The sequence below is a fragment of the Ceratotherium simum genome, chromosome 5, assembly GCF_057802395.1.
Source record: "Ceratotherium simum simum isolate JZ-2026a chromosome 5, ASM5780239v1, whole genome shotgun sequence".
Lineage (NCBI taxonomy): Eukaryota > Metazoa > Chordata > Mammalia > Perissodactyla > Rhinocerotidae > Ceratotherium > Ceratotherium simum.
The window spans coordinates 44982444-45008996 of NC_141904.1; the positions used below are offsets into that span (position 1 = coordinate 44982444).

The 26553-nt window shown below is 52.5% G+C and overlaps 2 protein-coding genes across 2 annotated transcripts; one reads left to right on the top strand and one right to left on the bottom strand.

The window, feature by feature from the left end:
- The first annotated feature begins 10496 nt into the window (after positions 1 to 10496).
- On the top strand, positions 10497 to 17439 carry KLHL40 (kelch like family member 40). The gene is made up of 6 exons (XM_004419570.3): positions 10497 to 11834; positions 13152 to 13312; positions 13552 to 13659; positions 13785 to 13970; positions 15851 to 15997; positions 16907 to 17439. The coding sequence occupies exons 1-6, from the start codon at positions 10518 to 10520 to the stop codon at positions 17016 to 17018; spliced, it is 2031 nt and encodes a 676-aa protein (XP_004419627.2). The 5' UTR covers positions 10497 to 10517; the 3' UTR covers positions 17019 to 17439.
- Positions 17440 to 17701: 262 nt separating this feature from the next.
- On the bottom strand, positions 17702 to 25519 carry HHATL (hedgehog acyltransferase like). The gene is made up of 11 exons (XM_004419571.3): positions 25414 to 25519; positions 24935 to 25002; positions 24276 to 24389; positions 23949 to 24143; positions 23372 to 23581; positions 22615 to 22786; positions 22014 to 22158; positions 21861 to 21896; positions 18661 to 18862; positions 18118 to 18259; positions 17702 to 17920 (listed from the first exon to the last, which is right to left on the bottom strand). The coding sequence occupies exons 1-11, from the start codon at positions 25517 to 25519 to the stop codon at positions 17796 to 17798; spliced, it is 1515 nt and encodes a 504-aa protein (XP_004419628.1). The 3' UTR covers positions 17702 to 17795.
- Positions 25520 to 26553: the final 1034 nt, after the last annotated feature.

Consider the following 26553-nt stretch of genomic DNA (forward strand, 5'->3'; position numbering starts at 1 on the left):
TGAATTTTTTCTGCTTCCTGCTTTTTCTGTTTGTTTTCTCTAGTTTCTTCTTTTTTTTCTGTATTTTATGTTAGAGACTTTTCTTAAATGTTAGGTAATCTTTGATCTTTTTTTTTTTTTTTTTTTTTTTGTGAGGGAGATCAGCCCTGAGCTAACATCCGTGCTAATCCTCTTCTTTTTGCTGAAGAAGACCGGCTCTGAGCTAACATCTATTGCTAATCCTCCTCCTTTTTTTTTCCCCCAAAGCCCCAGTAGATAGCTGTATGTCATAGTTGCACATCCTTCTAGTTGCTGTATGTGGGATGCGGCCTCAGCATGGCCGGAGAAGCGGTGCGTCAGTGCGCGCCCGGGATCCGAACCCGGGCCACCAGTAGTGGAGCGCACACGCTTAACCGCTAAGCCACGGGGCCGGCCCTTTGATCTTTTTTGATTGAAATTTTTATTGAGATAATTATAGATTCACATGCAGCTGTAAGAAATAACACAGAGAGATCTCCTGTACATTTTACCTGGTTTCCTGCAATGGTAACATTTTGCAAAACTAGTACAATACCACAACCAGGATATCGACATTGACACAATCCATCAACATTATCCAGATTTCCCCAATTTTACTCGTCCTCATTTTTCTGTGTATTTAGTTCTATAGAATTTTATCATGTGTGTAGATTTATGTATCCACCACCACCATCAAGACACACAACTGTTTCATCCTCACAAGGATCCCTCTCTTGCCCTTTTATAAGTATACACAACTCCCTCCTGCCACCACCCACTCTCTCCCTAACCACTGCCAGCCACCAATCTGTTCTCCATTTTTAAAATGTTCTCATTTCAAAATGTTATATAAATGGAATCATACGGAATATAATCTTTGGTGATTGACTTTTTTCACTCAGCTTAATTCCCTGGGGATTGATCCAAGTTCCTGTGTGTATCAGTAGTTCATTCTTGTTTATTGCTGCGTAGTGTTCCATGATTTGTATGTACTACATTCATCCATGGAAGGAGAACAGGGCTGTTTCTGGTGTTTGCTGTTGTAAGTACAGCTGCTGTGAACATTCATGTATAGGTTTTTTTTTTATGAACATAAATTTTAATTTCTCAGGGATAAATACCCAAGAGGCAACTGCTGAATTGTATAATAGTCACGTGTTTAGTTTGATGAGAAAGTGCCAAAGTGTTTTCTACAGAGGCTGTACCATTTCATGTTCCCACTAGTGATGGATGAGTGATCCAGTTTCTCTGCATCCTCACCAGCACTTGGGTGGTGTCGCTATTTTTTATTTTAGCTACTCTGGTAGGTGTGTAGTGATATCTCATTGTGGGTTTTTTCCCTGATGACTAATGATATTGAACATCTTTTCAGTTATTTGCCATTTGTATGTCATCTTTGTTGAAATATCAGTTCTGGTCTTTTGCCAATTCTCTAATTGGTTTGTTTGTTTTTTTACTGTTGAGTTTTGAGAGTTCTTTGTGTGTCTATATATTGCAAATATCTTCTCCCAGCCTGTAGCTCATCTTTTATTCTCTTCAGTGGGCTTTTGCATGTGAAGATCAAAAGTTTTTTATTTTGTTGAGGACTAATTTATCAAATTTTCCTTTTATGTATTATGCTTTTGGTGTTGAGTCTAAGAACTCTTTCCCTAACCCTAAATTACAAAGATATTCTCATGGTTTTTTTTTTTTCCTAAAAGTTTTATAGTTTTGTTTTACATTTTTTAAAAATATGCTCATTTACTTTATTCTGTAAGAGTCAAGCCCAGTCTTGGGACTGCCAAGGCTCTGTGTGTGTGTTTTTCAAAATTGTGGTAAAATATACATAACATAAAAGTTACCATCTTAACCATTTTTAAGTGTACAGTTCAGTGGCATTAAGTGCATTTACATCATTGTGCAACCATCACCACTATTCAAATATAGAACTCTTTTCATCTTGCAGAACTGAAACTCTGTACCCATTAAACAATAACTTCCCATTTCCCTTTGCGACCCCTGCCCCCCAGTCCTGGCAACCACCAGTCTACTTTCTGTCTCTATGAATTTGACTACTCTAGGTACCTCATATAAGTGGAATCATACAATATTTGTTCTTTTGTAACTGGCTTATTTTACTTAGCATAATGTCCTCAAGGTTCATCCATATTGTAGCATGGGTCAGAATTTCCTTCATTTTTAAGGCTGAATAATATTCTATTGTATATATATATATGTATGTATGTATGTATATACCATATTTTATTCATTCATCTGTCGATGGACATTTGGGTTGCTTCCACCTTTTGGCTACTGTAAATAAAGTTGCAATGAACGTGGGTGTACAAATATCTCTTTGAGATCCTGCTTTTAATTCCTTTGGGTATATAATCAGAAGTGGATTACTGGATGATATGGCAATTCTATTTTTAATTTTTTGATGGACTGCCATACTGTTTTTTCATAATGGCTGCACCATTTTATATTCCCACCAACAGTGCACAAAGCTTCCGATTTCCCCACATCCTCGCCAACACCTGTTATTTTCTGTGTTTTTGACAGTAGCCATTCATTTGATAATAGAGGTGGTATCTTGTGGTTTTGGTTTGCATTTCCCTAGTAATTAGTGACATTGAGCATCTTTTCATTTACTTAGTGGCCATTTGTATATCTTCTTTGGAAAAATGTCTGTTCAAGTCTCTTGCCCATTTTTTAATTGGGTTGTTGGTTTTTTTGTGTTATTGTTGAATTTTAGAAGTTATTTATATATTTTGGATACTAACCCCTTATCAAATACATGATTTGCAAATATTTTCTCCTATTCCAGGAGTTGCCTTTGTATCCTTTGATGTACAGAAGTTTTAAATTTTGATGTAGTCTGATCTATTTTTTCTTCTGTTGCCTATGCTTTTGGTGTCATATCCTAGAAACTGTCAAATCCAATGTCATGAAGATTTTATCTTATGTTTTCTTCTAAAAGCTGTATAGTTTTAGCTCGTTTTTTACATTTTGAGTTGATTTTTATTTATGGTGTAAGATAAGGGTCCAATTTTATTCTTTTGCATGTGGATATCCAGTTCTCCAAACACTGTTTCTTGAAAAGACCATTTTTTCCTCATTGAATGGTCTTGGCACCCTTGTTGAAAATCATCTGACTGTATATGGGAAGGTTTATTTCTGGGCTCTCTATTCTATTCCCTTGGTCTATGTGTCTGTCTTTATGCCACTACCACACTGTTTTGATTACTGTAGGTTTGTAGTAAGTTCTGAGATCAGGAACTGTGTGGCCTCCAACTTTGTCCTTCTTTTTCAAGATTGTTTTAGATGTTTTACATTTTAAGTCCATGATCCATTTTGAGTTAATTTTTGTATAAGGTGTGAGATTTAGGTTGAGGTTCTTTTTTGGCCTATGGGTGTCTAATTGCTCCAGCACTCTTGTTGAAAAGTCTGTCTTTCCTCCATTGAATTGCTTTTGCACCTTTGTCAAAAATCATTCGAGCATAGAGGCTGGTCTGGTGGTGTAGTGGTTAAGTTTGTGTGCTCTGCTTCGGCGGCCCAGGGTTCACGGGTTTGGATCCCAGGCATGGACCCATATACAAAATGGAGGAAGATGTGCACAGATGTTAGCTCAGGGTCAATCTTCCTCAGCAAAAAGAGGAAGATTGGCAACCAATGTTAGCTCATGGCCAATCTTCCTCACCAAAAAAAAAGTCAGTCGAGCATATTTGGATCTATTTCTGGGTCCTCTGTTATGTTCCATTGATCTAAGTGTCTATCCCTCTGCCAGTACAATACAATCTTGATTATTGTAGCTACCCAGGAAGCCTTAATATCAGGTAGAGTGAGTCCTTCCACTTTACTCTTCTTTGTCAAGATTGCTTTAGCTATTCTAGGGCCTGTGCCTTTCCATATAAATTTTAGCATAAGCTTGTCTTGTCTCTATTAAAAATTTTTCTGAGATTTTGGTAGGCATGCACTCAATTAAACCCATAGTTCAACTGGAGAATTAACATCTTTACTATGTTGAGTGTGCCAACCCATGAACACAGTATGTCTCTCAGTTATTTAGATCTTCTATGATTTCTTTCATCAGCATTTTGTAGTTTTCAGCAGACAGATGCTATATGTTTTTTGTTAAGTGTATTCCTAAATATTTCACTTTCTTTGGAATGATTATAAATGGTATTAAGTTCTAAATTTCAGTTTCTACGTGTTCCTTGTCAGTAGATAGAAATGCAGTTGATTTTTGTGTGTTGATCTTATACCCTCCGACCTTGCTGAACTCATTCATTAGTTCCTGGAAGTTTTTTGTAGATTCCCTGGGATTATTTCCCCTTCATTCCTGAGAGAGAGTTTCATCAGATATAGAATTTGCCATTGACAGTTCTTTCAGCTCTTGAAAAATATCGTGCCACTACCTTTTCGCCTCCATGGCTTCTGCTGAGAAACCTGCCATCATTTGAATTGGTGTTCCCCTGTAGGTAATGTGTTGTTTCTCTCTGGCTGCTTTCAGGAATTTTTTCTGTGTCTTTAGTTTTTAGAATTTTAATTAGGATGTGTCTTGGCATGGATTTCTTTGGGTTTATCCTGTTTGGGATTTACTCACCTTCTTGAATTTGCAGGTTTGTGTCTTTCACCAAATTTTGAGAGTTTCCAGCTGTTATTACTTCAGTCACTGTTTCAGCCCCACTCTCTTTCTCCTCTCCTCTGGGACTATAAAGATACAAATGTTGGATCTTTTGTTATTGTCTCATGGGCCCAAGATGCCGTTCATTTTTTTTTTTTCATTCTACTACCTCTCTGTTCTTCAGATTGTGTATATTCTCTTAATCTACCCTCAAGTGCACTGATTTTATCCTCTGCCATCTCTCCTCTCCTCTTGAGGCCATCCAGCAAGCTTTTATTTCTGTTATTGTATTTTTCAGTGCTATAATTTCCATTTGGTTCTTCTGTATAACTTCTATTTCTTTGCCGAGATTTTCTATTTTTAAAAGTTGTTTCAAGAGAATTTGTAACTGATTGCTAAAGCATTTTTATGATGGCTGCTTTAAAATCCTCACCAGATAATTCCAACATCTGATTCATCTCATTGTTGGGATCAATTGATTCTTCCTACATTCATGTTGTGATTACATAAGTGGTTATTATTATAATGGGTGATCTTTTTTTATTGTATCCTGGACATTTAGGCTATTATATTAGAAGACTCTGGGTTCTAGTTGGTTCTTTTTAGTAACAGGCAGTTGCCCTGTTTAGGTTTAGCACGCAGGTGCTGGCTTACTTTTGTGGGCTGAGTTTCCAATGACGATTTAATTTTCAGAGCCTTTGCAGTGTTATTTTCATCTGCTTGGTTTGTCTGATGTTGCTGGGGTTCCCACTTGTTTCTGCTGCTGCTGCCTGATAGGGCAGGAAGGGTTCTCCAAGCCAGGCTTCCCAGTGTCTCTTGGCAGGGAGGAGGGTCTCAGGCCAGGTGTGGAAGGACAGTGCTTCCCTCAGTTCTTGTTGTTAGTGGGTTCCTGATTAATCCTCCTGCTGGTGGTGTTGGGTTCGCCTGGTGCTGTCGGAGGGACTCTTGTTAATTTGCAAGAGGAATGAGCCTACTTGAGCTATCTTCTGTTGCTAGGGTGGGCTCAGGAAACACCAGGCTTGGGTCTTCTTCGGTTGGGTGGGGGTGTATAAGACACCCGCTGCTGAGTTCTTCCTTCATTCTTAGGGTCCCAAACCAATTCATCATTCTTTTACCACCTTGCAGAGTTATCCTTTAATTGTCTCTTGCATTATTTCCATGGTTTTTTTTTTTTTTGAGGAAGATTGGCCCTGAGCTAACATCTATTGCCAGTCTTCCTCCTTTTTTTCCCTTTTTTCCTCCCCAAAGCCCCAGTAGATAGTTGTATGTCATAGCTGTAGATCCTTCTAGTTGCTCCATGTGGGATGTCGCCTCAGCACGGCTTGATGAGTGGTGGGTAGGTCCGCACCTAGGATCTGAACTGGCCAATCCTGGGCCTCCGAAGTGGAGCACTCAAACTCAACCGCTATGCCACTGGGCTGGCCCCTATTTCCATGGTTTATAGTTGTACCTAACAGGGAGGAACAGGGAGAAACCAGTCCCATGTTGACTAGACCAGAAGTCATCTTTTCAACCATTTTTTGAAAGTGAAGCACCAGAAAACCCATTGGAAACTCAGCATGCATGAAGGGACTTGTTAATTGCAGGGCTTTTAGGGACAATGATCTGACCAGGGTATTTCTTTGAGGTCCCTCCTTTTTCCTCTTGGGCTGTCAGATGCCCCAATTTCATTTCCCTGTCTGGAGGGCACAGGTGGTCTTCCAGCCTTCTGGGAGTTGAGTAGGAGCAGGGGCTCTCCACCTCTCTGTTTAGGTTATGGAGTTGATCTTAATCACCAGTTTTCACATGCGACTGCCACCTTCAGCTCTGCTGGGTGTCCCTCAATCAAGAGCCCTCTGGTTTATCTTCAGAAACTAAACCTTTGGCTTCTACCCAGATGGGGCTGGTGTCCTTTGTGTCTAACTGCTTTTTAAAGAATCTTACAACCAATCCTCCCATTTTCAGCCTTCTCTTATATTCTCAAAGGTATCTTTGGTGTTGCCAATTCTGGATCTTTTCTGGGAATTCTGAGGTATCTAAGAGTTGTATCTGGGTTTCCCATTGCTGACTTCGGGTTTAGCTTTCTCAAGTTATGTCCCTCTGGAGTAATGTTGTATGCTATGTCTCTGTGAAACATGTTTTTCTTTTAATCCCTCTACTTTAATTGTAGTGAGGTTTCAGGAGGAAGCAAAATCAATGTGTGCATTTAATCTGCCATTGTTACCTGGAAGGCTTGCCTCACTTCTCTTGCTACAAAATGAGATCTTGGGTCAGAAGCAGTGTTGAGTAGGGTTCCATGAAAATGAGCAAGGCATTTGCTCATGGATGGAGGGGTTAGCAGAAATGTGGCAGAAGGGGAAAGTGAATGCAGATTCAGAATGCTTATCAGTAGGACTTTAGTAGGGTAACCTTCTGTTTCAATCCTAGGAAACTCACAATCCATTATGCACCCCTAGAGATCCCTGTACATCAGACCATCTGATTACAACCCACTCCAGCCCTGCTGCCTATTACAGTGACCATGCCCATCTTGCCTTTGGCACTTATGAGCCATTGCTTGGCCTCTGCCACCTCTCAGATCCCATCATCCTCCCTGGAATCAGGCAGGATGTTTCAAAGGCAGCAGCTCTCACCCGCATCCTTGGCCACCACAGCATATGTCAAAGTTGCCAGCACTCCTCACCAACACACTCTTCCATGTCAGGTGAAAGTGTCCTCTAAGCCCTGTCAGCAAACACAGGTGGGGCTGGATGACAGTGACACACATAGTAAATCCACTCCAACATTCCTACCGCCCTGTCTTTGGACTCCCTCCTCTAGGTGACATGAAGGCATTTCTGTCGTCTCAACTTCTTGCAGCACAGGCCACCTTTAACCCAGAAGTCAGTCAAGAAGCAAGCAGACCATCAGAAACACTCTCAGCTGCTCAAGTCCACCCTCTCACGCCTGTGGTGTGGGACACTCCTGCAATGAATTTCTCTATCACACAGTCTTCTTAGCAGCAGAGCACAAAATTATCACTGGCTAGTTTGGAATTAAACAGATCACAGGATCCCCAAGAGTCAAGGTCGCAGGCCACACAGCCTGGACAAGGGCCAAACCACAGCCAGTGGGGACAGATCCTGCAGCTCGTATGGTAGACATTGGGAAGTGGACTCCAGAAGTTCTAATGGTGCTGTCCGTCAGCCATGTTCACCAAAGCATAGATTCTTCATGCTCCTGCTTCCTCTTCTGAATTGCAGTTTGGGAGGGGTGCATATTGATGGGTGAAACTCAGTCACGTGTCTGTGTCCCCGGAGAAGCTGGGAAAATAAGTTCTGACTTCTGTCTCAGGGAAGCATTACTGATCTGGAAACTGTCCCAAACACAGGAAGACTATTTAGGAGATGCGGGGAGGCCACCAAGTGTGCCACAAATGTCTGCCACATATGGACAGATAGCATGGCTACTCCAGCAAGTTCTCAACAGCTGATTCACAGCCTGGAACCTACGTCTGGGTGGGGCCTGCTCATGCAAGGAGGACTGCAGACTTTGTTGGGTTCCTTGGCACATTTGCAAGGTGTTCTCTGACTGTGGCAAAATGAGTGTCAGTTTTCTCAAAAATTTCACTTGCCATTTCTCTTAAATAACCCCTGTGATGTGCTAAGATTCCCAACAAAGGCAGAACATGAGCAGACAACCTGAATGAAGCTCAAAATAATTATCTGAGAGAAAGAAGTCAGACCAAAAAGAAGAGAACATACTGTATGATTCCACTTATATAAAACCTTAGAAAATGCAGATGAATTACAGTGACAGAAAGCAGATTAGTGATTGTCCAGGCTGGGGGTGCTGTGGGGAGAGACGAGGGAGGGACTTAAAAAGGGCACGAGTGGGGTCCGCCCTGTGGTGTAGTGGTTAAGTGCGCGTGCTCCCCTGCTGGCAGCCCGGGTTTGGATCCCGGGCGCACACCAACGCACCGCTTGTCAGGCCATGCTGTGGCAGCGTCCCATATAAAGTGGAGGAAGATGGGCACAGATGTTAGCCCAGGGCCAGTCTTCCTCAGCAAAAAGAGGAGGATTGGCATGGATGTTAGCTCAGGGCTGATCTTCCTCACAAAAAAAAAAAAAAAGGACTGGAATTCTTGCCTCATGTGTTCACTGCTGAATCCTCAGCATTCAAAACAGTGCACAGTAGGTTCTCGATGAATGAATGAGCTGCATATAAATATTCTCGTGGAACGCCTGGTAGGGAGTGAGCACTATGGGATTCATCATAATCTAAAAATACATCACTGAGTCATTTGATAAATATAAGTTAATTGTTCAGTCAGGACCTTCTGTCCTGGTCTTTGGAAAATGAGACTACGATAAATGGACATTTTTTGTTAATTTGTGGGAAGCATCAAGGTAGGAAGGGATTCCTACAGTCTTTGGAGGTGGACAAATCTGCTTTGAGTCCTGGCTTGGCCACTAGCCAGCTGTGTGACTTGGCCAACTTTCCGAGCCTCTCAGAGCTTGGTCTCCTCGGTGAGGGTGCTTGTTGGAAGTGCCTTGCAGTCCAGGGCTGGGTTGGAAGCCCACCACTTGCCCACCTTGTTCTTTCCACAGGACAGACAGGAACACCTCCAGGACCTTCCCAGGTGCCGTGCCCTTTGGGACCTGCTGGTGCTGTGAGCAAGCCTTGATGAAATGCACTGCTCAGGAGGACAGGCAGTGACGTTGCTGAGATCACAAAAGGGGAGGTGACTCAGTCCTGGCCCAGCCTGAGGTCCCTTCTCCAATCCCCCTGCCCCCTAAGCCCGAGGTTATAAACAAATGACTCAGAGGAATGATGGGAGAATGCCCCATAACAGTTCACACCAGTGTCCTGGGGGCTAAATTTAACCCACAGCTGCAGCCTCTGGCACTTTGGGAACAAGTTAATCTTGGTGGCTGAGGCTGATGTGTACATGGAGTGGGGGAGGGTGGTCAAGAGTCCAGAGTAGGGTGGGCATCAGGACTAGCTGTCCTGGGCCTCTACCCTGACCCCTTAGACGAGAGACAGGGTGCAGAGGCGGCAAGCCCAGGCAGGCTCAGGACAATCCTAGTATGGACGAAGAACAATGAGCACAGACAGCTAATGACCCGGTATATTAAACTCTTAGAGTGTTACTTTTTAAACACTAGAATCCAGAATGTCACTCCCCCAGAATGTTAAAACGCTGGGGGTTTAAAGACTTAGAATAGTCAAATCCTAGGAAATTAATTTTTAGCATGTTCGACACCTTACAATGTTAAAACCCTGTGACAGTGTACTCCCAGGGACACAGAACCGCAGCGCTTCCGAACCTCAGCAGAACTGAACTGAGGCCCTTCGAGTCTAACGCCTCCACCTCCTCATTGCGTAGGAGGGAAACTGAGGCTCGACAGAGAGATCTGACCTGCCCCAGGCCCCACAGGAAAGGGGTGACCTTGTTCACCTAAGGAACCTTCTTGCTTTCTTGCAGAGTCCAAGCAGGGTCTCAGAGCTGGGGTAGAAAGGGGAGAAGTTCTTCCCATTTTAAAGGTGGGCCAACAAGGTCCCCAGTGAGTGAATGCCAGGCCCAAGTTCACTGAGCAGGAAACCCAAGCACACTGTCTCCAGGGGTGACCGGAGTGAGCTATACTCCAGGGAGGAAGATTGAGACACTCGGACAGAAAGGTCCGGAAGTCATGAAGGAAGGGAGACCCGAAAGAGTGACCCAATGCTTCCTCCTCCCCGGACTGAGGGGCAGACTTGGGTCGTCTCCTCCCCTGAGGGACATTGCCCAACCAAGGAGCGCAGTCACGGCCTCCCTGTGCTCCATTATAAACGAGGCAGCGGAGGCCCTCATCTTTCCGGGAGGGCCACACCCCACCCCCGTCCCATGAACCTTCAGGGGCTGAGTCAAGGCTGCTCTGGGTGGGGGCCTCTGCCCAGCTGTCCCCTCTGCGTCATGTGCAGGAGGCCAGGCAGCTCGCCTTACAGGGCCCAGTCCGCCTCTATATATAGCCCCGCGAAGACAGCTGCGCAGACTGAGAGCGACCCAGCCGGAAAGCAGGGGAGTAGGGAGAGGAGGCCCCGGGCACCGTCGCTGCACCCTAGGCCACCCGCCATGGCGCTGGGCTTGGAGCAGGCAGAGGAGCAGCGGCTGTACCAGCAGACGCTCCTGCAGGACGGGCTCAAGGACATGCTGGACCATGGCAAGTTCCTCGACTGTGTGGTGCGGGTGGGTGAGCGGGAGTTCCCGTGCCACCGCCTGGTGCTGGCCGCCTGCAGCCCCTACTTCCGGGCGCGCTTCCTGGCCGAGCCAGAGCGCGCGGGCGAGCTGCGCCTGGAGGAGGTGTCCCCGGACGTGGTGGCCCAGGTGCTACACTACCTGTACACGTCGGAGATCGCGCTGGACGAGGCGAGCGTGCAGGATTTGTTTGCTGCGGCGCACCGCTTCCAGATCCCGTCCATCTTCACCATCTGCGTGTCCTTCCTGCAGAAGCGCCTGTGTCTCGCCAACTGCCTGGCGGTCTTCCGCCTCGGCCTCCTGCTCGACTGCGCGCGCCTTGCTGTGGCCGCCCGCGACTTCATCTGCGCGCGCTTCTCGCTCGTGGCGCGCGACGCCGACTTCCTCGGGCTCTCGGCCGACGAGCTCATCGCCATCATCTCCAGCGACGGCCTCAACGTGGAGAAGGAGGAGGCTGTGTTCGAGGCGGTGATGCGGTGGGCGAGCAGCGGCGACGCGGATGCGCAGGCTGAGCGCCAGCGCGCGCTGCCCACCGTCTTCGAGAGCGTGCGCTGCCGCCTGCTGCCGCGCGCCTTCCTGGAGAGCCGCGTGGAGCGCCACCCCCTCGTGCGGGCCCAGCCCGAGCTGCTGCGCAAGGTGCAGATGGTGAAGGACGCACACGAGGGCCGCATCACCGTGCTGCGCAAGAAGAAGAAGAAGGAAAAGGAGGCCAGCGGGGCCAAGGCGGCTGACAAGGACACAGCTGAAGCCAAGGCAGAGGAGGACGAGGAGGAGGCCGAGCGTGTGCTACCCGGGATCCTCAATGACACTCTGCGCTTTGGCATGTTCCTGCAGGACCTCATCTTCATGATCAGTGAGGAGGGCGCCGTGGCCTATGATCCGGCAGCCAACGAGTGCTACTGTGCCTCCCTCTCCACCCAGATCCCCAAGAACCACGTCAGCCTGGTGACTAAGGAGAACCAGGTCTTCGTGGCTGGGGGCCTCTTCTACAACGAGGACAACAAAGAGGACCCCATGAGTGCTTACTTCTTGCAGGTGCCTGGCCAGCCCTGGGAGGGGGCAGCCAGTGCTGGGTTGCTGGCACTGGGGGGCAGCCTTGGGGCCCAAGGCTGTGTTTACTTGTTGAGGAATGTCATTGGGTCTAGGGTAAGATGTAGACCAGGGAAGCTGATAGCCACTTGCCTGAAGGTTGAAGAGGGTTATAGGCAGTTGATGAGCTGTATAACTTTGCTGTCTCCCTTTCAGGGGGATGTTAGGCCCAGGATGGTCTGACATGTTGGAGGCCCTAGTCCTGCATGGGGGTTGGGGTCAGGCACAGTGAGGAGGAGGAGCAAGGTCAGTGTAGGGGTCCTGGGCAGGGCCTTTGCATGAGGCCAGTATTGGAATGTGGAACCAAGTACCCCAAATGAAGGGACCATCCTGTCTGGTCTTCCCATTGTACAGATAAGGAAACTGAGGCCCAGTAGAGTGGGATGCCCAGTCTAAGTTGTAGGTGATTGTGGGATATCAGAGGGCAGAAATGGTTTCCTGGTGACTGGCCACGTAGGCTTGAGCCTTGCCAGTTAGGTGAAATCTGGAGGCATGAAGGGGAGGGTGTTGGTGTTTCTGGCAGAGACAGGCATGAGCCTAGGGAGTGGTGGGCTCGGTGAGGCCTGACCAGGTGTGAGAGGGGTGAGGGGCAGCTTGGTGCCAGTGTTAAGCTGGGGTGGGGGGGCAGGGGGGACAGCTCCACGAGTTATCAGCCAGGACACATCGTGGCCATGGTTGTTTATTCTCTCTGGGCCTCCATTTGTAAATGGGGATGTTATTCTTCCTGCGTGATGAGCTTGTTTGAAAGGTAAATGATGGTTATAGTGTTCATCAGCAGTGTTCAGCCTTCAGAAAACTGTCCAAAAAGATGAGCCACTAGTATCATTGTTATGAGACTGTGGAGGTGGACATGGCCGCAGACTTACATCATAGATTTTAAGGGGCGAGTGGCGGGCTGTATTTGGAAGTTTCCTGTGCGGTGGGATGGGGTGGAGGACAGCCGGCAGGCAGGCCTCAGTTCGGGAGTTGTACTGGGAAAGGGCCAAGGCCACACCTGGACTTCCCTCTCAGAGGCCCCTTCTCCGCTCTGAGCGCGATGCTCCATCACAGCGCTATAATGGTGGTCTCCGGGCACCTACCTCCGGGGGCCCTCGGCTGTTCTCAGCCTGATGGGAGGAGGGGCCCTGTCTCCAGGGACCGCCTCTGGGCTGTGGTAGCCCTACCTGGAGGCCTGGGCTCCTCTCGGACCCCTGGTGGCCGGACGGGTCTGGGCTGGGGCTGGAGTTGTAGGGGGCGGTAGCTGATGGGACGCCTGGCCCGCAGTTTGACCATCTGGACTCTGAGTGGCTGGGGATGCCGCCACTGCCCTCGCCGCGCTGCCTCTTCGGCCTGGGAGAGGCTCTCAACGCCATCTACGTGGTCGGCGGCCGAGAGCTCAAGGACGGCGAGAGCAGCCTCGACTCGGTCCTGTGCTACGACCGGCAGTGAGCGCGGGCTGGGGCGCGGCCGGGCCCGGGGGCGGGAGCCTGGAGGCCGGGGACTGGGGCGGGCACGGGGTTGGGTTGGGGCGGGGCGGTTGGCAGGTGGGGTAGGAGGAGGAACTGAGCCATCTGGGGAGTTTGATAATGTGTCGGGTGCACCTCCAATATGTGTTGGGTGGGTGGGTGAATGCAGAGCCAGGGACTGAGCACGCAGGCGCTTGCCCTACTCTCGTCCCCTCCAGGTCATTCAAATGGGGCGAATCGGACCCTCTGCCTTATGCTGTGTATGGCCACGCGGTTCTCTCCCATATGGACCTTGTGTACGTCATTGGCGGCAAAGACAGCAACAGGTGAGGCTGGGACCTTGAGTCAGTGCAGCTGCAGGGTTGTAGCTTAGAGCTGGAGGGACTGGGCCAAGGGAGAGGAGGCTCTGCTCCAGCTTCCTCCCACTAATTCACTGCCCCCCATCCCACAGGAAGTGCCTGAATAAGATGTGCGTTTATGACCCTAAGAAGTTCGAGTGGAAGGAGCTGGCACCCATGCAGACTGCCCGCTCACTCTTCGGGGCCACCATCCATGACGGTCGCATTTTTGTGGTTGCTGGGGTCACAGACACAGGGCTGACCAGTTCAGCCGAGGTGTACAGCATCGCAGACAACAAGTATGGCTGCTTGCACACCCCCCCTCCACCTCCCTGCCCCTTCCCCAGGCAGGATAGCAAGGGACCAAGGGCCCCACTGTAACCACCCTGCTGTGTTGCTTTGGGCCTATTGTCAGCCCTCTGTGTCTGCCCTGGCAGGAACCATAGCCCTGGTCTTGGGTTTCCACTCTTGAGCTTGGACATCAGCACAGAAATAGCCCCTCCCCCCTGATCAGCTGGGAGGTGGGCTTCCCCCACAAGGTGAGGCAAGGGTTATGGCCAGCCTGGTCTGCAGGAGATAGCTCCCAGGAGTGGGGTAGGAGATGCCGGGTTCCTCATTCAGAGACTCATATTGGGCACTGGCCTGGTGCTAGGGATGCAGCGGTGAACAAGACAGAAGCTCCCCCACTCTGGGAGGTCAGGAAAGAGAAAACTGAGCTGGTGGACCAATTGGACTCAGCCGACAAAAGGGGTGGTGGGAGAAGGAGGCCCCGGGCAAAGGAAAGTTGGTGCCAAGGCAGTTAGGAGAAAAATAGGCAGGGCCCACTGGAGGAAAGGGCGTTGCTCAGGTTGGATGGAGTGTGGTGGGTGAAGGGAGGTGGGGATGGGGTTCTGGGGCTGGAGAGGCAGCAAGCAGGGCTCAGGGACTTTATCCTGAGGGCAATAAAAAGCCTCTGACGGGTTCTAAGCTCCCATCTGTGTTTTACTAAGACGCCTCACTGCAGCTGAGGTAGAGAACAGATTAGGGATTTCCCAGGAGGCAGAGATGCAGCTGTATAGCAAGAGGTGATGGTGGCCGGGAGATGAGGGTACAGTGGGGATGGGGCAGAGGGGATGCACTGGAGAAGGACTTAGGCCAGGGCTTCTCATGTGCACACAAATCTCCCAGGGATCATGTTGAAATGCAGATTCTGATTCTCAGGTCTGGGACCTAAGGGCATACTTCTAACAAACCCCCAGGGGATGCTGATGGTCCATGGACCACACTTTGAGTAGTGAGAGTTTAGGAGATAAAAGAAATAGGAATTAGCGACTGATTGGATGTTGAGGGCGAGAGCGAGAAGTGGATGCTTTTGAGTGAGGGTGGGAGGTCGTTTTTTGGAGAACTATTGGAGTTAGGTAGGAGAAGGGAGAGTCCAGTTAGGACCTGAGGTGCCTGGGAGTGTCCAGGAGGAGCCAACTGGGCAGAGAGGGTTGAGCTGGAGGGAGAGATCTGGGGGTCAACAGTACACAGAGGGACAAGCTCCCTCAGGAGAGAGGGTGTAAGTGGGAGAAGCTGAGGCCCAAGCCCTGAGGGAGGGTGGGAGCAGATGCAGCATCCAGGAAGGAGTCTGAGGAGGTGAGGCTGGGGAGGTGGCACGTGAAGAAAGTCACGTCAGCAGAGGTGTGTGCTGTGGGCCTTAGATTTCAAAGCCCGGTGGTGGTTGGGCACCTGGGAGCAGTTTTGGAGGGTGGGGATGAAGGCCCAACTTCAGGAGCCAGAGGAGGGGAGTGAGGTAACTGGGCTTGAGAGTAATTGGGCTGTGAAGGGGAGAAGAGGGATGGGGCAGGAGGGCAAGGGGTTGGGGGCTCAATGGCCATTGAGGTAGCAAGGGGAGTTAGTTCAGGAGCAAAGGAGGGACATTGGGGAGATCCAGGGTGGATTTCACAGGGCAGGTTGGATGGAATGACAAGGGGACAATGAAGGGAAATGGGAGGGGCAAGAGAATGGGGAAGGAGTGAAGACCAGAGGGCGTTCCTGAGAGGGTCAGGAAACAGGAGGCTCTGCTGAGAGCGTGGGTGTCTGGGATTCGGATTTCAAGGGGGTGCAGCTGAAGCTGTGGGTGCTGGGGTGGGACAATCACTGGGCTCACTGAGGCCCCCGGGTGATGCACCTCCTCACGCCCCCACCTCCCCGCCAGGTGGGCGCCCTTTGAGGCCTTCCCGCAGGAGCGCAGCTCGCTCAGCCTGGTCAGCCTGGCGGGCACCCTCTATGCCATCGGTGGCTTTGCCACGCTGGAGACGGAGTCCGGGGAGCTGGTTCCCACAGAGCTCAATGACATCTGGAGGTGAGTCCGGCCCCAGGGAGGTGAGGGGCATCACGAGCAAGGCTGATGCCCCCACAGCACGGTGGTCAGGCACCGAGGTGCCTGGCAAACTCATCTGGGGACAGAGCTGATCCCTCTTCCAGGGACTCCTGTCGGGCAGGGGCGGCAGACATGCCTTGCTCATCCCCGAGAGAGAGAGCCGGAGGGTTCTCTCTGGTTTGGTTGGGAAAGTCTAGGTTTGCACATATGGCACCACGCCCCACTGTGGGGCATCAACAGTGTCACAGTCAAGAGCTGACCCCAGGCTCAGGGCACAGACCCACGGAAAGAGGCCCCAGGGAGTAGAGGGGGCCCTGACGAGGCAGCCAGGATGCTTGCTCTGGAGGGGAGAGCTGGGGCCAGGATTGAGAAGTAGCTGGAGCCCAGCTTCTCAGAGCCATTGCTTTCCATGGCTGGTCCTTCCTGGGGGCAGAGGGGAGAGGTTTCAGCCACCTGGGGCACCTTGGGAGCCTTCAGTTATCCCCTCCACTGCAGGCAGCCTCTAGAGAGCATGCTGCAGGGAGAGTGGGACTCGGGGGGACTTCTTGGGGTGCTGAGTACAGAAATTCTCAAGAGGAGGGGGTTGGGGAGATGTGGGCCTTCCTGGAGGGAAGTGGACTTCAAGGAGTGAGGGATTCCTTGAGAGGTGGCCCTTCCTGGAATGTGGGGTGGGTGTTCTTTGGGGGTGGGCCTTGTGGGGGGGCCCTTTCCCAGAGCATGGGAATTCTCCAGAAGCAGGCCTTCCTGGAGAGGGGCCTGCAGCTTGGGGGGTGGGGGGGAACACGCCTTAGGGTGGGCCTAGTGCACCCAGCCACTCCTCCCTGCTGGGGCCCACTCTGGCCTCTGCTGACCAAGCTCCTCATCCCTGTCCCCACTCCCTCCCACCCCCAGATATAATGAGGATGAGAAGAAGTGGGAAGGCGTCCTGCGGGAGATTGCCTACGCAGCTGGTGCCACCTTCCTACCGGTGCGGCTCAACGTGCTGCGCCTGACCAAGATGTGACCAGCCCAGAGAGCCTGAACCAAGCACCCCTCCCATCCTGCGGCCCACACAGGCCTGGCCTTCTGGGAGCTCCAGGGGGGAGGCTGGGAGAGGCCAGAGCCCACCAGGATCCGTCTGGTACCCAAGGGGCTGCTTTAGCCAGGAAATGGAGACCGCTGCCCAGTCCTAGCCTTTTGGGCAGGGATGAGAAACTCGAGCCCTCTCCGGTGTCTCCATATCCCCCGGTCTTCTTGGTGCATGAGCCAGAACCGCAGGGAGGCGTCCCAGGCCGTGTTCTGGCCCAGCCCCGGCCTGGCTGTGTGTGCCAGTCAGGTTCCCACAGGACTCAGTCTCCTCACCTGTCATATGGGGAGTGTCCCCATCAAGAACTCCCTGCAGTATGGATAAGTCTCCTTCTGTAAGAAGAATAAAGTGCCTTCTAAGCACGTGGCTCAGGGTCTGGAATCAGGTGCTCTGAGTCAGTGACCAGGTGATTTGAAGATTCAGGGCTTCAATGCTCAGCTGTTGGGTTGCCAAGGTTGGTGGTCTCTGCCCTCCACGTGGTGTCTCCTCCACACTCTATGTGTGCCAAGAGCTTGACCTCCCTCTCTGAGGCCCAGAACCTGCAGCTCCTCATCCAGCATGGACAAGGAGCCAGAAGGCTGCTGGGGGAAAGGTCAGGGAACAGCTGAACTGTGGTAGAAAAGTCTTTTATTCTATCAGTCAGGCCCCATCTGGCCTGGCCTGGGCCTGGGCCCAGGAATAGCTGAGCAGAGCCCTCCCCCTTCCTCCTCCCACCTACTCCAGCTTCTCTTTGTCCTGCTTCTGCTCCTCCTCCAGAGCCAGGGTTCGCTCTCGCTCCTTCACCAGCTGGACACCACAGTAGGTGACAAACAGGACAGCCAGTGTGGTCTGGGGGAACCCTGTGTGGGGAAGAGGTCATCAATGCCTGGGAGCAGCATCCCCTCAGAAACTCTTCTCTACCTAGGCCTCTCCCCACTTAACTGGCCCTCCCTGCTGAGTCCCTGGGGAAGTGGGGTGGGTGGGGGCATTTCAGAAGGTCACAGTCCTCAGGGTTGACGTCTGGCACATTCTGTATCCCCACACCCCTGTCCCTCACCTGTGAGTAGCAGGCGCCGGACGACCAGCTCTGTGAACTCGAGGCTGTTCAGGCTTACAAGGTTGTACGTGACGATAGCCCAGAAGTTCATGGCCCCAAAGACAGCCCGGACCCTGCGGGACGTCTGCTCCGACAGAGAGGCCTGCCCGGTCCAGGAAAGCATTGGCAGTGAGGCAAGAGGCCCAAGGGAAAGAAGATGTGGTTGTTCAGAGATCTTGCCCACAGGGCCATCCAGGTCCTGGGGATATGTTTGTGTCTCTGAGAGTCCTAGGTCAGCTCTCCCTCATAGTTAAAGATGGGGAAACTGAGGTCTGGAGAGAGGGCAGGGCCTGACCAACAGAGCCAGGCCCGGGTGCCCCACACCACGCAGAAGTTAGAGAGGGCCATTTACCCACAGGGGGAGCCATTGCTCTGACAACCAGGAGGGTGGTGATGAGAAAGTTATGGACTGGGGGCCAAGTGTGGCTGCAAGACTCCAGAGAGCAGTAGTGCCACCCTATCTAGTGACCCAGCCAACCCCAGCGCCAGACCTTCCCTGCTCACCTCAATTTGCGCTAGCGGCCCCAATTCTGCCAGCTTCTGCACCCAGAGCTCAAAGTTGAGGCCAAAGCAGTTAAGGAATGACCACAGGTAGACGATATCACAAGGCCCGAGCCACAGAGTGGTGATGGAAAATGTGGCCACAGTGGCCCCCAGCTCTGGGATCACCTTGGAGTGCTCCCCACCAATGTGGTTGTACACGTACCTGTGGGAAAGGCAGGAGAAGGGGCGGGTAGCAGTGTGGGAATGAGCAGGTGGGAGATGGGTAAAGGACACACGACAGGGGCAGCCCTACTCAACGCTGTCATCCTGGGCACATTCAACACTGCTGACCTCAAGTGGCTGCTCCTTCTCTACCCAGCCTCAAAATGTGGAGGGCTCAGCCTCAAACTTCGTATCTTCTCTAGCTTTGTTCATTCAATCCTCAAGTGATCTCAGCCAGACCCAAGATTTTGAATACTGTCTCTATGCTGGTTAGCCCTAAGTCTGTGACGTTAGCCCACTTTCTCCTGACTCATATATCCAACTGTTACCAGACGTCTCACTTGAATGACTGATGCCCCTATCCCTGCTCAAACCCACTCCATTCCCATCTTAGTTAATGACACTACCATCCATTCAGCTGCAGGCCAGAAGCCTTGGTGCCATCTTGGACTCTCAATTCCCCTCTCTATTCATATCCAAGCCAGCAAATACGATGGGCTCCACTCAGTCCTGACCACTGCTCACCACCTCCACTACCACCACCCTAGTCCATCTCCTCTCACATAGATTATTGCAAGAGCCTCTTAAGTCGGCTCCTTGCTTCTGCCTTTGCCCCCCTACTGTCTGTTCTCTGCACAGCAGCTAGCCGCATCTTCTAGGAGTATAACTCAGATCACATTACTTCCACAATTAAACCCTCCCCCAATAAAACCCTCCCCCAATAGCTTCCCATTATGATTAGCATAAGCTCAACCTCCTTACAATGGCTGGAAGATCCCACGTTGTCTGGTTTCAGCCTCCCTCCCTGACCTCATCACCCACCATTCTTGCCCTCCCACACACACACAGCTGGCTCCCGCCTCAAGGCCTTTGCACATGTTGTTCCCTCTACCTGGAATTATCTCCCCCAGATTTCCTCATCACTCAAGTCAGTTCGAATATCACCTCACAGAAGCCTGCCCAGACCCCAACTATAGAAGCTTTATCCTGTGTCCAGCTTCTGTCCCATTGCCCTGTTTTATTTTCTTCCTAACGCTTACCACTCTCCAGAATTATCGATGTGTTCATTTACATGTTTACGGTCTGTTTCTCCCTACTAGACTGTAAGCTCCATGAGTTCAGGGTTTTTGCCATGTTCATGCTGTATCCCCAGTGCCTAGAACAGTGCCTGGCACATGGTAGGTGCTCAATAAATATTTGTTAAATAAATTTAGTGGAAGACTCATTGAGTAACTAGCCTCTCTGTCCCCTGACCTCCTCATTTCCAGTGGGTTCGTCTCCACTCCACCTCTGCCACCCACTCACATGGCCACACCCCAACTTTGTCACCACTTGAAATTTCACTCCTTCCTAATTACCATTCTTCACCCAGCCCCTCCTGACCTGGCCCCCTGGCTCCAGTTCTTCAATCTCACTGACACCCGCCCTCCTCATCTTGTGATCCCTCCTATCTTCACCACACGCCGTAACAGGCTTATATTCAATGAGTCATCACTATAAATAACCTAAAACCCCCTATCCCTCACTTCTTCCTTTTCAGCCATCTGAGAGAGCCTAGTCACCCACTTTTTCCTCACCAGCACCCAAGAAGCTAAGCCCCGATGGGGAAAATCTCACACCTTCACATATTAGAGTCCATAAATCCACTACCTCCAATCCCACCTGGGCCCTCAATGCCAAGATTTCTCTAGTCAGCGTCTTCCTCCATGCTCTGCAGTGGCTACTCCCCCCTTACCTCTCCTTGCCAAGTATGAGTGAGCGTGGGGGGATCTAGGCAGAAGGGAAGGAGGCACACAGATGCTGCCTCTCTCCATGTCCCCAACCCTGCATCTCTCAGCTGATGACCTTGACTCCTACTTCATGGAGAAAACCGAAGCCTGCAGGTGGAATCCCTTACCTTTCTCCACTAACCTGCCATCCTTCTGCATCCACACTGGCTTCTCTTTCTCCTCCCCATCCTGAAGCGAGGCCTGTGCCTGGCACTGGTTCCATTTCCTCCTCCCTCTTCAGGGACCTCCCTCCATCAGTCACCCCCCTATCCTGCCTTACCAACCTCTTCCTCTCTATTGAATAATTCCCCTCAGCAGTCAAGCATGTCCTATTTCTTCCCGTCTTTAAAACACCCCACTTCTCCCTGCAGCCACTCCTCTGTCTTCCCTCAGTACCAGGCTTCTTCCAGGAGTTGTCCACACAGGAACTCCCCTGTAGTTCCTCGGCTTCCTTCACTGCTCGCCTGCCCCTGCCCCTCCAGTGAAGGGCTGAACACCTCCGAGCCACCAACACTAACGCTCAGTCTCTAGCTTCCTTGACCCCAGCAGCACCTGAGCCAGTTGCCCTCACCATGCCTGGATGTTCTTCCCCTAGTTTCCAGGGTGTCACAGGGTCTTGACTTGACTGCTCTGACCACCCCTTCCAGTCCCTTCTGCTGTCTCTTCCTTCTCCCTTCAACTGGTGTCCTTCCAGGCCCAGCCTCAGCTATCCCTTCTCTCCTCTTCTTACTCTTCCTCCTTTGGACTTATCCACTCCCAAGGCCTAAAGACCACCCACCCCCTCATAATGCTCAGAGTCCCATCAGTCTTCAGACTCCTCTGAACCACAGACCCTCAGACCCAACCACCGCCCTGAACCTCCACAAGGATGTCTCCCAGATTCCAAGCAGACACTTCTCAAACTGAACCCCTCTCCATCCTCCCAGGCTGCCGATAGGAATCTGGGAGTCATTTCCCTCTCTTTCCTGATACTCCCAATCCATGGCCAAGTCCTGTCCAGGCTGCCTGCTGTGTGTCTCTACTCCGACCATTTCTCTCACCTCCAGGGCCCCCGCCCAAGTCTAAACCTCTATATCTTTCATCTGGACCTCTGTGATGATTTCCTCACTGCCCTCCTCGCTTCCTCTGGCCCAGGAGTGATCTTTTAAAACAGAGACCAATCTTGGCAACGCCCTGTTCAGACACCTGGCAGGATAGCTGTGGCCATCCCCCCACCCCACCCCAACTCACTTGCAAAGCCAGTCGTTGATGCCTCTGTCAAAGTGCCTGTTGGAGGAGAGCAGACGGGTGTGAATCAGCCAGGAGCAGACTCAGGGGCCGTGGTGGGAGAGGCAAAGAGAAGGTGGGGATCCCAGGGGCGCGTCCCCGGGGCCCCGCACGCACGTTTCCGCGAAGACGTAGAGCGCTGTGATGCACTTGGGAGGCTGGGGCGGGTCCAAGTGGTCGAGGCGCGCCACGGTGTTGACGACGCCGAAGAGGACGGCCGCCTTCACCCAGTCGTACACCAGGTTTGAGTAGGCTAGGCCAGCTGGGGACAGGGGGTCGTCACTGCCTGGGTGGCGTCGTGCCGGCCTCCCCTCCCCGGACTCCCTAAGTCCGGGGGAGGTGCTGAGCCCGGCCCTCCCCTCCGGAAACTCTCTCCCCAGGTCTTGGGGGAGGTCCTTGCGCCAGGACTGCCCCCACGGAGACCCCGCCCCCCGCTTCCTGGGGGAGTGGCGGGACCCGCCCGCCGCGGGGGGACCCCAACCGGTTGGTGGAGATCCGCCCCAGGCCCCAGTGAAGTGGGGTGGAATCCGTCGGATACCGCTTGACTTCACAGGACAAACCTAACTCAAAGTCCCACGCATTTCAAAGTCCCACGCTCCCCCACCCTTGGATGGGTACTGTGCCCCCTAGGGACGTCAACTGCCCTAGCTGTGATGCTGTGGGGGCGCAGAGGGTCCGTCTTTCTGGAGTGGCGGCCCTGGGCCCGGCGCGCACCCACCGAGGGCGCTGTCCGTGAGGCGGTTGGCGAACTTGAGGTCACTGGGGATGGTGAGGATGTAGAAGAAGTGAAAGAAGATGTCCACGGCAATGATGGCCACCACGCTGAGGCCCGCCTGGGCCCGGATGCGCCACAGCTCGCCCTCGCGCCTCACCGGCTCCGCCAGGCTCACCTGGGGGATGCCAAGTGTCTGAGGGGGGAGGCAAGCTCTGCCGGAGGAGCTCTGGAGGAGCTCTGTCTGAATGGGAAGTCGTCAATTGCCTGGGGATCTGAGGGTGGGGGGAAACGCTGCTTCATCCTGGCAGCCCTGCCTGAGGGTGGAGACACAGGCCACTCTGGTGTCTCAGGAGGGTTCACAGCCTCCCAGGGGCGACACGGTCCTGTCTTGGGAGGCCCATTTGAGTGGGAGGGGAGTCTTGTCTGAGGGAGGAGACAAGTCTGCATCCTGTGATCCCCATCTGAGGGGGGAAATGGGATCCTGGGGTCTGAGGAGCAGGGAGTCATGGCTTTATCCTGGGGTCATGCCTGAGGATGGGGACACAGCCTGCCCTGGGAGTCCTATCTGAGAAGGGAGCTCCTTTCTTTCTTTTTTTTTTTTTAATTTTTTGTTTATTGCAGTAACATTGATTTATAACATTGCATAAATTTCAGATGTACATCATTATACTTCTATTTCTGCATGGATTACATCAGGGGAGCTCGTTTCTGAAGAGGGAGACCCAGCCCTGCTCTGGGAGTCCACAAGGGGTCCCCTCACCTGGGCGTGGAAGCGATCGAAGGTCATGATGGGCCCGAAGAAGAAGAAAGGCAGGTAGAAGTTGTACTTGAGCAGGTCGGCTAGGGAGTAGCGGCGATCGGGGTGGGCACAGCTCTCCAGCGCAAAGCTGGTACAACGTAGCACTGTGAAACCACTGCCCCCATGAAACAGCACCTCTTGAAGATCAAAAGTGCCTGTTACAAACCCGCTCTGGATGGGAGAGAACAGGCCGCCAGCTCACCAGGTGCCCCTCATCTCTGGGAAGCCCACCCAGCTGCCCACAGGGGCCCAGCCTGATCCTGCCCCTTTCTGTCTTCTAGAGCCAGTGAACATTGGCCACTGAGGGCTAACTCATGGTAAGTGCTGGCATAGAGCAGGGACTGAGTGGGACACGTACCCGCTGTGGTGGAGGTGACCACCTTGTGGGCAGGGCGTACTGCATGGTCAAAGGCTTTGAAACAGGTGGGAGAGTGAAGGAAGTGCTTGGGGAGACTTGGGGGGCAAGGGCTGTGGATGAGGTGAGAGGTTTGGGGTCCTATCCCTGCACCCTCCACCCCTGCCCTGCCCCAGTGCACACCTGCCAGGAGATTAGGGGGTCCAGCTTGAAGGAGGCAAGGCTGGCCAGGCCCAGGCTGAGACAGAGCCAGGGCTGGCCCAAGAGTGAGGCCACATAGAGACCCACACAATGGCCAAGCAGCAGCAGCAGGTACCAAGGGCCCATCGTGCCCACCACGGCCAGGGCCCCATACACAGCATACATCCAGGAGCGGAGCTGTGGACAGGGAGAAGGCTTCGTTTACCTGTCCATACAAATGGAAGTGGGACCCCAGGATGGCTTCCCCAAAACCCTTGTAGCTGAGGAGGAGCTGGCAGGGGAGGCTGGGGTGGCTCAGGTCTGGCTCACCTGGGGAGCAACCATCGTGCAGAATTTAGCAAACAGCACATGTCCAGAGAGGGCGAAGATGATGACATTGCGGAAGGAGGTGAACCACATCACCCACTCGAAGTCAGCCACATCCTGGAGCAGGTCCGGGCAGGTTAAGGTGGGCAGGGGCAGGATGGGCTGGCACTTGGACTGGTCAGAGTCCCTGCACATTCCCAGCCCCTATATTCTTCTTATGCATTAGAGGGGAACAATGGCTGGAGGTCCCTGCCTTCACCTCTGAGGGAAGTACCAGGTAGGTAGGTAGAGAGGAATGAGGGACAACATGTGGGCTGCCCAGCCCCTCAAAGCTCCCCATCTGCTCAGCCACTGCCTGACATTCCACCATTATTGCGTTGTTCCTGGGAGGGATGGTGCTGGAGGCCCCTGCTGAAGCACGTTTCAATTTACTTCCTAAATGAGCAGGGTCTGGGGCAGGTTTGATGTGGCCCCGGGAGGACACAGGGAGGGCCAGTGGAGAAACTGAAGGAGCTGAAGCTCAAGCCAGAGACCCTCCCCCTTATGAGCCCTCTGTTATGTGGAAACATCTGGAATAAGGGAGAGTAGGGAAGGGTTTGGGATGAGAGAGATGTGCTAGGGGTCATGGACCCAGTCAGGGACCTGGGCTGTGGGGGACCTACCATCTTCCGGCCAATGTACTCCCAGCCGGGTCGCACAGACTCCCGGAAGGCCTTCCTGTGGGCCCCATCTGAGAACAGAGTGCGGCCTCAGGGTGGGGGGAGCCCTTCACATACACCCCCCTCCATCTGCCCCTATAGCAAGGCTGACTCCCACCCTGGGAGTAGGGGAGTGGGTCTGCGTCTCTCTCTCTCTCTCTCTCTGCCTCTGCTTCTCTCTGGTTTCACTGTGTGTCTGGGGCCAGGTCTCTGATTGGATCCCTGAGTGTCAGAGTGTCTCTCTCTGTCACTCTGTGTCCAGGTCTCTGTCAGTGCCTCTGCGTCTGTGTCTCCCTGTTTCTGCACCAGCCTTAGCCCATCCCCCAGGGCCTAGGGAATACACTGGGTCTGGAACCGCTAAGTTTCCGGCCTTGCTGGTTGGAACCCTGAGGTCCCCAGGGGAAGAAGGGTCCCACCCCCCTGCCCCAGGGCCCGGCTGTTACCTTGTGAAGCCTCGAGGAGGCCCCGGCCAGCATAGGCCAGGGCCCCACTCAACACCAGGGAGTATAGGCCCAGCTCTGCTGCAGGCAATGATGTCTTGATGCCCATAGCCTGGATGGGGCTGGGGGAGACAGATTGGGTGAGGGCACTGCTGCCCCCCAGCCCTGCCTAGCCCCACCTCATCGTCCCCCACTGAGGAGGTGGTGACCCCATCTGAAGAGAGACTGTCTCTCCTGCCATCATTCTCCCCTCCCCCCTCTCCCCCACTCCTCCCAGGCCCCCCAACATCTGGTGCTCCATCCTAGCTGCTGGTCTAGCTCCTGCCTTTCCCACTGAAGGCTCTTGAAAGCATAATCTTCACTCAGCCTGCCTTCCTCACCTTCATTTCCTCCTCCATACTTTTTGCGGGGACCTGTCCCCACCCTCTGTTCAAACTGCTCCTGCCAAGACCTCGGATGACCTTCATGTGGAGAAACCCCATCTGTATCATCTAAATCATGTTTTTGGCCCCCAGGGTCCCCATCCTCCTCAGTAAGCCCTCCTCAGCTCCTAACACAGCCCCACCTCCTCCATGCCCCCTTTCCTGATTTCCACACCCCTCCTGAGCTGTCTTTACCTCCAGTGATCTCCCCAGGTCCTGCCCCCAGCACCAAGCCTCCATCCCTCTCATTCAGCCTCTAGTTTCTCACTGACCCCCATTGCCCCAACCAGTCCCTGAGCCCCAGCCTGCCACGTCCCTGGTCCCTGCCTGCGTCCGTGGCCACACCGGCCCACTCTCTCAGTGCTCTGTGTATTCAGGCCCTGGATGCTGGCTGGAGACTGTGCTATTTGAAGAGGTGCCCTGGGGTAGTGGGTATGGGCCCAGGCAGGGCCCAGCGGGCACCAGGGAGGGTACTGGCCACTGTCCAAGGTGCTGATCGGTATCGGGCTCAGGGTGAGCCTAGCTACTCCCTCCTGCCAGGGCCTAGCTCGTCCCTAGAAGTCCTGCTGTGCCATCCCTGGCATCTCAGCTAGCACCTATGCCCTTCCTATCCTGCTCCAGCCTGGCATGGGGCCTTCCCAAGGGCCCCATGGGTACAGACTCAGGGCCCAAATTAAAGGGAGGAACATGTCTAGGCACCCTCTTGGGCTGGGCTGGGCCA

What these genes read in the sequence shown, in the direction of transcription:
- KLHL40 (XM_004419570.3), top strand. Translation starts at nt 10,518, where the DNA reads ATGTGCAGGAGGCCAGGCAGCTCGCCTTACAGGGCCCAGTCCGCCTCT. An exon ending in TGAGTGCTTACTTCTTGCAG is followed by an intron (nt 11,835 to 13,151) that starts GTGCCTGGCCAG and finishes CCTGGCCCGCAG; the next exon opens with TTTGACCATCTGGACTCTGA. An exon ending in GTCCTGTGCTACGACCGGCA is followed by an intron (nt 13,313 to 13,551) that starts GTGAGCGCGGGC and finishes CGTCCCCTCCAG; the next exon opens with GTCATTCAAATGGGGCGAAT.
- HHATL (XM_004419571.3), bottom strand. Translation starts at nt 25,519, where the DNA reads ATGGGCATCAAGACATCATTGCCTGCAGCAGAGCTGGGCCTATACTCC. An exon ending in CCTCACGGACAGCGCCCTCG is followed by an intron (nt 22,159 to 22,614) that starts GTGGGTGCGCGC and finishes CCCTGTCCCCAG; the next exon opens with CTGGCCTAGCCTACTCAAAC. An exon ending in ATCAACGACTGGCTTTGCAA is followed by an intron (nt 18,863 to 21,860) that starts GTGAGTTGGGGT and finishes CCTTTCCCACAG; the next exon opens with GTACGTGTACAACCACATTG.